Source organism: Callithrix jacchus, chromosome 4, assembly GCF_049354715.1.
Source record: "Callithrix jacchus isolate 240 chromosome 4, calJac240_pri, whole genome shotgun sequence".
Classification (NCBI taxonomy): Eukaryota; Metazoa; Chordata; class Mammalia; order Primates; family Cebidae; genus Callithrix; species Callithrix jacchus.
This window is the reverse complement of record NC_133505.1, coordinates 5,412,627-5,423,268: the sequence shown is the minus strand read 5'-3', so window position 1 is coordinate 5,423,268 and position 10,642 is coordinate 5,412,627. Positions and strand designations below refer to the sequence as shown.

At 38.7% G+C, this 10,642-nt stretch overlaps 1 protein-coding gene across 5 annotated transcripts in view; it reads right to left on the bottom strand.

The window, feature by feature from the left end:
- SCGN (secretagogin, EF-hand calcium binding protein) overlaps positions 1-10,642 on the bottom strand; it is a 212,098-nt gene that overhangs the window by 172,812 nt on the left and 28,644 nt on the right. For all 5 annotated transcript variants that reach the window (XR_004742281.3, XR_013533626.1, XR_013533625.1 and 2 more), the window contains 4 exons: positions 10,291-10,346; positions 3,051-3,096; positions 2,737-2,796; positions 1,166-1,234 (listed from right to left, as the gene is read on the bottom strand). Coding sequence is in view for 2 of the 5 variants with exons in the window: in XM_002746168.6 (XP_002746214.3) it covers positions 1,166-1,234; positions 2,737-2,796; positions 3,051-3,096; positions 10,291-10,346 (231 nt within the window). In the remaining 3 variants the exon portion in view is untranslated. The remainder of the gene's footprint in view (positions 1-1,165; positions 1,235-2,736; positions 2,797-3,050; positions 3,097-10,290; positions 10,347-10,642) is intronic.

Sequence of the window (10,642 nt, the reverse complement as noted above, 5' to 3'; positions counted from 1 at the left end):
AGCAAATTAAAACTCCCATTTGGCAAATTCTGTCCTGCAACTTTAATATCCTATAGATAATTGCTCAGTTTCTATCACAGAAGCCATTCTGGCATTAAACAGATGAGGAGTAAAATGGGATTTTCCTCCAGCAATCAACATAAAAAGCAATACCACACGAGTACCCATCCATTATTCTGGCTGTGCAGATGCCTGCGAAATCTCCAACGGGAGCAACATGTGAGCAAGGAAAAGAAGAGGCAAGAGATCCATTGGGATGGGAATAAGAAAAGAAAGAAGTCACAGAAGTCTCATCAGCTGATCAGACATCCCTGCTCTATCACAGCACACAAAAGTCCTGGAGATTCAGGCAAAAATTGTTATCTGGACATTTTTCAGCTGCAAGGCATCATAGTGTTAATCAGATTTTCAAGGAAGTCTGAAATTCCACAAACAGTTCATAACTGTCACTCTAATTTTTTGCCATCCGGGCTGACCAGAACGCAATAAAAAATCCCTAAGGATACAAGACTGCTAAATTCCTTGTATACAGAATCCCATGGAAAAAGAGGAATTGGAAATGATCTACTTAACTGGATTATGTAGTTGGTCAATACAGTTCATCGGGACCTCAAGAGAGGTTTTCTAAACATCGTCTACCCTACATAAAAACAGGTGTGTGATATAAATACAATCTAAATTTTATCTGCCCCAACCTCAGCCACGTCTTAACCAATAAATAACCATCGTAGGCTAGGGATCAGAGAAGCGTCTGAGTAAAAACTAAAAAATAAAATAGAAGTCTGAAAATCCCACTTTACTCATGAAGTTAAATTAAATGTTTTAGTTATTCTAATAACCAAGGCTAAGGAGGAAAAGGACTTTCTGTGACCGAAAAACAGAACAGAAGGATGTTCAGTGGAACTGCGCACCTTTGGTAAAACAGCTGGCCTTAAAATGATGGTAAAAAGATACCTGTATGATAGCTTTATGCAATTTAATCTACAATCCTAAGAAAGCAAGGGAGGTTTGCTGGGTTTCATAGCAATTCAAAGGTCATTAAATAGACGTCATCCCTAGATTTTATCTTTGACATTAACCTTCAGTCTCCCTGATTCCCACAAATAAACAATGGAATCAATCAAAATGACAACCCCAGTTCATAGTAAGAAGAACCTGCACGCACCTGGACAAGCTCCATCATGTCTTTGACAAACCCATCCACTTCTGGGCCTTCTAGGGCTCCCGTTTTACTCTGAAAAAGAAAAGATCCAATTGCCTAAATATCATTCTCTTAAGCCAAAAAGCAAAGGAATAAATTAGATGAATAATTTATTCCGTATTCCTTACCCGTTTTCTTGTGTGGCTGCAAACAGATTTGGAAGTGGCATGCTCCAGTTTCTGTTCTCCACGCAGAACATGAATGCTCCGCATGAATTAAAATCCCTCATTGCAAATAGCTCCATATAACCCAATGAAAAGCCACACTTTCGAGCTCCTTGGCTTTTGCAGATTGCATTAGCGTGATATATGTTGACTTAGTCGCTTACCAGGTGCTAGGTTTCAGTTCAGATAGGTGTTAATTGTAGATACTATTAATCCTTTGAGGTATAGGTTGAAACTTTTTTTATTTTGCCCTATTATTTGGCAATAATATGATGATTATTAAAATATCTATTTTAAATCCAGGGAGACTACAGTGAATGAGCCTGTTAGAATTATCGTTTGGTCTGTGCCTGAGACCCTTTATTTTCTTTTTCTACCCATTTTATAACACTTGCAAACATGAACATCTATAAAATACAATATATTAACGTGTCTGTTTCTTCTCTAAAGTTTCACTAGAATAACTCATCTACTCTCCTTGTGGTGTCTTACTCCTGAGCCTTTAACATATCATTTTTAAGATTCCATTCCCTTGGTGTATTTGCCAAACCCTAACATAGTTAGAGAATTAATTTAATTCTCATCATATCCCCAGGAGGTAGGTATTATTATCCTTATCACCCTAATTTTACAAATAAGTAAAACAAAGCACAGGGAGGCAGAGGAACCTGCCCAAGATCACATAGCTGATAAGCCATGATTCGAACCGACGTAAGTGGTCACTGAAGCCACATGTTTAACCACCGCTATGCTACACTGCCTCTCCCAGGGATACTGTTTCCTACTGGGAACATGACATATAATTATCTAGCACGATTAGTTTCAGGGAACCGTCCTTAGAACCTTTCCCAACATTTTTCTGCTTTTCTTCCTTCTTACGTCATACTATCATGTCCTTAGGAAAGTCAATCTCTTGGCCATATTTTGTACTTATAATTTTTATCTTCTCCCCTCTTTATCGAATAATTGGTTCTACAAGAAAAATCTTTTTATGATAAATAGGTATGATTTTTCCTCTATTTCTTTGGGTTGAAATATGGGGCAGGGGGGTTGTTTTTGTTTTTGTGCATGATGTAATAAATGAACTCTTAGTTCTACAAGAAGGAGAAAACTTGTAGTTTCGGCCCCAGAAGCCAAAAAAAAAAAGAGTCATTTTTTTCTTTTCTCAACCATATGTACTCCCTTGGCTATTTTTACTTTATTTTCAGAAGGTCTATAGAGAAGGTGAGGGTACCTTGACCTAGCAACACAAAGATGGGATTGGTATTCATCATGTAAGTTTAGGGTCTCTTGGGTAAGATGGCTCCACATAGGGGCTAAACCAGTTTCCTACTCAAAGATGGTCAGCACAATATAAAGAAACACACTTACAACGTCATAGTGGGCAAAGATTTTCTCAAAGTCCCTTTTCCTTTCTTCAGTAGAACAAGCCTGTGTAAGGAAAAAAACATTATGTCAATCCAGCAACGTGACAGTTCAGATGTACAATCCCTCCAGGGTCCTGGGCAACTTTTGTAAACTTTGAGTCAATGACCTTTAAGATCCCTTGATTCCACGCTGAGCCTTGTCTGTTTCTAAATAAGTTAAAAAGTAGGGCAAATAGATGCCTTCCTTTCTTCTCTCCTGCTCAAATCCGTAGAGAAACAGAAATGACATAAACCCATCTAGAAAATGTCAATACTTACATCCATTTTAAATTGGAGAAGGAAGTTTTCCTGAAGAGCCAGAATCCTAAATAGAAAAAAAAAAAAAAATCACATGAGGATTGTTCAGCTCTCATTTATATAAAGATGTATAGCTCTGCTATGTGCAAAGGACAGGCAGTTTCCTGCAGAATGGAATAGGTACTTGAAAAACAAAAATTCACCCATCACAAAAACAAAGAAATTAATTGGAAAAAACTTATAGGGATTAGTAGTCACCATAGAAAGACTTAAAAGTTCATCTTGGTGGAAAATGGCACAGTCTGGGCTTCTGAAAATTCTCTCCTCCATAAAGCAATGAAAAAACTGGAAAAAACTAGTCAAAATAACTTTCTCAGAACTCTGGAAAATAAAGCCTTGCAGCAATCTGGGGAGTGCTTATTCTAAAAAACAAGATGAATCTTGATAACAAAGACTATCCTAGCATTTAACTTGCCCTAACACATACACAGAGCCTGTTAGCAAAAGACTGGGAGACTTATTAGTTCCAGACATTTGAGAAAATCTCTGTCCAATTATGAACTGACCATTGAACTAACCTAGCAGAGACTTCAGTGGACACACCTGACAAAGAATATAGACTTTATAGAATTAGTTCAGAAAAGTCACCAAACAAATAAACAACAACAAAAATCATCAATAAACCAGAAACATGACCTATAGGAAATACTAAAGGGAGTCCTTCAGGCCGAAATTAAAGGACACTAGACAGTAACTTAAATCCACATGAAAAAATAAAGAGCACCAGGAGCAGTAAATATATAAGCAAATATAAAATACAGCATAAATGTATTTTTGGGTGTAATTTTTTTGCTCTCTGATTTAAATGACAATTTTATAAAATGATAACTAAAAATCGATGTTGCAGAGCACACAACATATAAAGATATAAACTTAGCAACAGAAAGGAGGAGAAAGACATCTGAATTCTATGAAGGTAAAATGTGAGGTATAATACTGAAATTAGGTTGATATTAATCCAGAATTTGATTTGCTTTAAATTAAGATGTTAATTGTAATCTAGCAGGCAACCACTAAGAAAATAACTCAAAAAATATCAAAAGAAATAGTATAGGAATTAAATTAGTACACTAGAAAATGGCTGTTTAACATGCAGGAGGCAGTAACAGAAGGACAGAAAAATTTTTAAAAAGTTTAAGACAAAGAGAAAACAAATAGCAAATATAAATTCTACCTTCTCAGTAATCTCATTAAATATACACGCATTAAATACTCCATTAAAGCAGAGATTGACAGAATAGAAAGAAGTAAAGCTATCTCCTTATATATATACAATCTTTTATATAGAAAGTCCTAAGGAATCCAACAAAAAACTACTAGAGCTGATAAATCCAGCACGTTGGCAGAATACAAGGTGAATATTAAAAAATTCAGTGACATTTCCGTACATTAACAATGGCCAGTCCTAAAGTGGAATTCGGAACACTACTCCTTCTATGATAGCATCAAAAGAATTAAATACTTAATACATCTAACAAAAGGCCGGGCGCGGTGGCTCAAGCCTGTAATCCCAGCACTTTGGGAGGCCGAGGCGAGTGGATCACGAGGCCAAGAGATCGAGACCATCCTGGTCAACATGGTGAAACCCCGTCTCTACTAAAAATACAAGAATTAGCTGGGCATGGTGGCGCGTGCCTGTAATCCCAGCTACTCAGGAGGCTGAGGCAGGAGAATTGCCTGAACCCAGGAGGCAGAGGTTGCGGTGAGCCAAGATCGCGTCATTGCACTTCAGCCTGGGTAACAAGAGCGACACTCTGTCTCAAAAAAAAAAAAAATCTAACAAAAGAGGTTCAATTTGTAGACTGAAAACTATAAAACATTGTTGAAAAAAATTAAAAACCTAGTAAATGAAAAAACTCCCATGTTCATACACTGAAAGACTTAGTGTTTTTAAGGAGACAGTACTTCCCAAATTGATCTACAGATTCTAAACAATCCTCATCAAAATCCAAATTGAGTTTTTTGCAGAAATTGACAATCTGGTCCTAAAATTCATGTGAATATGCAAACGAACCAGGATAGCCAAAACAATATTGAAAAAGAGGAACAAAGTTGGAGGACTCACATTTTTTATTTCAAAATTTGCCTACAAACCTACAGAATCAAGAGAGGGTGATATTGGCATAAGGACAGATATGTAGATAGATGGAATCGAGTTGAGAGTACAGAAATAAACCCATACATATGGTCAACTGATTTTCAGAAAGGGTACCAAGACCATTCAGTAAGGAAAAATATTCAAGAAATGGTGTTGGGACAACTGATTTTCAGAAAGGGTACCAAGACCATTCAGTAAGGAAAAATATTCAAGAAATGGTGTTGGGACAAGTAGATACCTACATGCAAAAGAAAGATATTGGACCCCCACCGCATACCATATTAAACAATTAACATGAAATGGGTCTGCATAATACAGACACTTTCGTTTGTATAACTTTTAGAAAGAAACATAGGGGTAAATCTCCATGAGTTTGGATTTTGGCAATGGCTTCCTAGATATGACATCTAAAATACAAACAACCAAAAAGAATTAGACAAATTGGACTTGATGAGAATTTAAAACATTTGTGCTTCAAAGGACATCATCAAGAAAATGAAAACAGGACTCTCAGAATGGAAAAATTTTTTGCTGAATATATATCTGATAAGGGTCTATTGCACAGAATATATGTAGAACTCTTACAGTTCAAAAACAAAGGTACAAATCACTCAATTTTTTAAACGGGCAAAGGATTCGAATAGACATTTCTCCAATGAAGACATACAGATGGCCAATAAACACGTAAAAATATGTTCAGAATGCAAATCACAATGAGATACTACTTCGCACCAACTGGGAGGATTAGGATTTTTAAAGAAGATGCACACAATAACAAGTGCTGATTAGAATGTGGAGAGATTAAAATCCTGATACATTGTTGGTGAGAATGTTAAATGGTGTAGCCACTTTGGAAAACAGTTTGGCAGTTCCTCAGAAAATTAAACATAAAATTACTATATGAACCAAAAATTTCACTCCTTAATATATAACCAAGAGAATCACAGACATATATTTGCCCCAAAACATGTAGCAACATTATTCATAATCTCTAAAAAGTGAAAACAAGTCAAATGAACATCAACTGATGAATGGACAAAATGTGGTATGTACATACAAAGGAATATTATTCAGCCATTAAAAACGGATAAAGTTACAACATGGGCGAACCTTGGAAACATTACTCCAAATAAAATAGCTAGATAGGAAAGGCACAAGTTATATGATTCCATCTATATGAAATGCTCAGAATAGGTAAGTCGATGAGACAGAAGGTAGATTAGCAGTTGCCAGGGTCTTGTGAGAGGAGGAACAGGGGAGTGACTGCTCATGGATACTGGGTATCCTTCTGGCACAATTGAAATGTTCTAAAATTAGATACTTGTGATGATTAGACAACCTTATGAATATACTAAAATGTACCAAATTGTATACTTCAAAAGGTAAATTTTATGGTACACAAATTATATCTCAACTTTAAAATAATGCTGTTTTTGTTTTAGAAAGCAAAAATATCTGTCTCTTTTCTGTGTAATTATAATAATACTTTAATAGAATACAGACAGTTTTGGTAGAGTCGACATTAGATTCACGTTGTTCTCATAGTCATGAGGATACACAGAAAAAGTAGAAAAAATGTAATATAACTATGTGAAAATCTTTGCTCCTCTAAATGCCCAGAGTAGAGGGAATTAATTTGAGCCAATTAGAAGATAGAATATCCCCGAAGTCTGCAAGGAATACCGTTCTTACCATTTGCTGGCACCAGGCAGCCCAAATCATGTTACCAGCCAGAGCACATATGCTTGGGAGGTGCTTTTATGTAGAGGAATTGAGCTGCATTTCACAGCTGAAAGGAGAGAGAAAATTCCTATCCTCAAATGTCTTAAGGCCTCTTTGTTGTTGTGTTGGTTCCCTGCTGCTGCTGCCACCAACACGGTGGCTTAAAGAAACCATAACAATTGACAGCACTAGAAGCCGAAGTCTGAAATCAATCTCACCGGGCAAAACTCGAGCTGTCGGCGGGGCCGCATTCCTTCTGGAGGCTCTCGGGGAGAATCGCTTCTTCCGCCTTTTTCAGGTTCTAGAGGCTGCCTGCACTCTTTGGCCTCTTCTTCCACTTTACAGCCAGCAACTAGCATTTTCAAGCCTCTCTGTGATTCTGACCATCCGCTTCCTTCTTCCACATTTAAATGCTCTTTGTTATTACACTGGGGCCCCATGTGGATAATCCAGAATAATCTCTATTTTAAAGTCTATTGATTAGCAAACAATTCTAATTGATTTGTTTAATTCTAATTGATTCATTCTTGCCATGTATCATAAAATAGTCACCAGTTCTGGAAATTAGGACATGGACATCTTTTTTTTTTCCCTTTTTTGAGATGGAATCTCACTTCGTCATCCAGGCCGGAGAACACTAATGTGATCTTGGTTCACTGCAACCTCTGCCTCCTGGGTTCAGACAATTCTCCTGCCTGAGCCTCCTGAAGAGCGGGGACTACAGGTGTGCGCCACCACACCTGGCTATTTTTTTTTTTTTTTTTTTTTTTGTATTTTTAGTAGAGATTAGGTTTCATTATGTTGGCCAGGCTGGTCTTGAACTCCTGACCTCAAGTGAGGCACCCATGTCAGCCTCCCACAGTGCTGGGTTTACAAGTGTGAGCCACCACACCCGGCTTAGGATGTAAACATCTTTATTCTGCTTACCACAGTTCTCATTTTCAAATTCCATATCAAACTAGTTTTGAAATATACTTGGCGCCCCGTATCGGTGGGTACTTCAGGACCAACTTGAGCATCAGAGGATTTGGGTATTTGGTGTCCAAGGAGGTCCTGGAACCAATCCCCAGAAGACACTGAGGGAAGACTGTACTATACTAACTGTTTTCACTGCCTTGCATCTCTGTTCAGTGCTACTGTCACTCCATCAATTCATAGCTACTCATTGAATCCTCCTAAGTACACGACTTCTCACCAGGTGACAAGTTACTACAGGGATTAAGGCATAGTCCCTGTCCTACCAGCAGGACCGTAGCAATCCCACAGCAATCCTGCCTCTACAGAGTGTTTAGACATATGCAGGAGCCCTGTTGGTTATCACAGTGATAGAGGGAGCACAACCAGTATATTGTACACAGGGCCAAGGATATTAGGTTTCTGGCATTGCATAGAAATTTTCACAGAATGAAGAATTGTCCTATGTCTCACTTGAATTTCAGATATCCAGGAGGGCAACTGTGTCTGTAAAATTCCTGCTTTTGATTATTTGTGTTTGGAACTGAATTCTTATTTGTATAAAAACTCAAGGTATGCATAATTTACTACTTACATAAGTTTTCCACATGGTACATGAATTGTGTTGAGAGATGAATGTACTGTGCCTCATTTGGAACTCTGTCAAGACGTATTATTTCATAAAATCATATCCATAGCATCTGAGTTACCAAAATGCCACAGTTACATCAGTCAGCATCTGAGCTGTACCATTTACCATGATTCTACACAGGTGAAAGCATCTGACCACTTCATTATATCTTCACTATGATTGTATGCAAGCACTTATACACTGAAATGCGCGTTATTTCACAATTTACTGCTTTCCTTTTATTTCTCCTTTATGTTACAGTCCGGAAGTTAGCTATTTCAGCATTGTGTACGTAGGTAGGTCATATTGCATACGGACGGTGAAGGCAGAGAGCAGCGGCTCTGAGCCCCTTCCTAGCCATGGCACACAAGGCTCCTCATCTCTCACTACCTCTGAGACGTGGACAACCAAGTCAAGGTGCAGGTGGATGGATGTTTTTGGTGGTGGGAACCAGGAGATCGCAAGCTTTTGTCTTCATCTGTCATCTATTGAATGAATCCTTTGGCTGCTTTGGGAATGGCTCTCTCAAAGCTCTCCGACCTCTACTTGAGAAGAATGCTGCCTCCACTGACCAAGAGAACCAGGTGGGATCCAGGGAGCAGAGGCAAGAAGGCCAAGATCCCTTCTGCCCCAGAACAGATGGAGAAACGCTTTGACCCTCTTCAGCTGGTCCCTCAGTGGCTCTTCTGTATTAATGTGGCCAAAACTAGAACGCAGGTCCTTAAAAAAGTTGCCAAGGAGGACACACAGACTGCCTCACAATTCCTAAGAGGCACAGATGGAAGGCCATGTCGTGTACTGGGCTCAACATCCTGGCCGTCAATCAGAAGATACTCTTCCTGGTGAGTCCCCTTTCACAGATATCAAAACCTGACTGAGCTAGCTGCCAAGAAAGGAGACAGCTGGTGTAGGATTTGATGATTCTGGACTCAGGTTAATGTCCACTAAGAGACAAAACCACCATCTTCCTGTGACTTTGTTGAGTTACCTCCTCATCATTAAAAACCTGCCCTCAATTGTTGGAATTCCTCTCTCCCAGCTATACCTGCTGCAGTGCCTCAGCCTGTAACTGCTGCCCCGCTTACAATTACCATTGAGCCCTGCCCTGGACACCTGCTATTATAGATGCTTCGCCTAACAGGTATATCTGTATATTCCAGATCCATTTCAACTCTGACCATTTGCTCAGAATTTCTCTCTTTTTTTTTTTTTTTTTTTGTAGATAACTCCATGGTGTTTGGAATCAGCTGGATTTCACAAAATATGCTGACACACCAATCACGTGCCACAACACCAGACTCACAGACAATGTCTTCATGGACACGGAGCCACCTCTGCTTTTATCCTGTCCTCCTCCACTTCTAGTCTTCAGGCACTTGGTGCCTCCCTGAGGATGCACCAACACTCCAAGACCACAGAGTGCCGCTGGAGTCTGGCTCAGTAGCTCTGTGTCCTGATATAACTGCTTGGTATTCCTGAAGCCAATGACTGGGATTTGGGACATTTTTGTCATGAAGTCACAACATGGGACTATAAATGTCTTGCCTTTGAGGGTAGGGTCTTGCCATGACCCATCCATAAAGTTTGTGAAAATGTGCATTGTTCATTTTGGAAGGAAGAGTTTTCATTATCTTCACAAAGGCATCTATTACCCTAAAAGATTCAGAATCACTCAGTTCATTTGGTAAATGACTCCAGGTGAGACTTGATCTCTAGTCTCAAAAGGAAATACATGATATCATCAGACCCCTAGGAAGGTATTTCTGAATCTACGATATCATTTCCATGTAACTCACCTGGCTAAGTCATTTAGATCCAACCGGCCATCTTTATTTCTGTCAAAAATCTTCATCTGAAATGCAGAAGGGAAAATGGTTGTACTTGTAACAGGAATTAATTCTGAAAGTTATCAAAGCACTTTCCTATTTTCTCTTCTGATGACATATCTGCCTCAATTGGCTGAAGAACCATTTGCCTGGGGGAAAATTAGTATTTGTCAAGAAGGAATTGCCGGTCAGTTTCTGCATGAGGATAAGTCATAGCAACCAAAGCTCCTAAATTTCAGTGGCTTAACACAACACAGGTTTATTTTTCACTCATGTTATGCTCGAATCAAGGGTTAGCTGGCAGCTTTGCTTCATGGTGTCT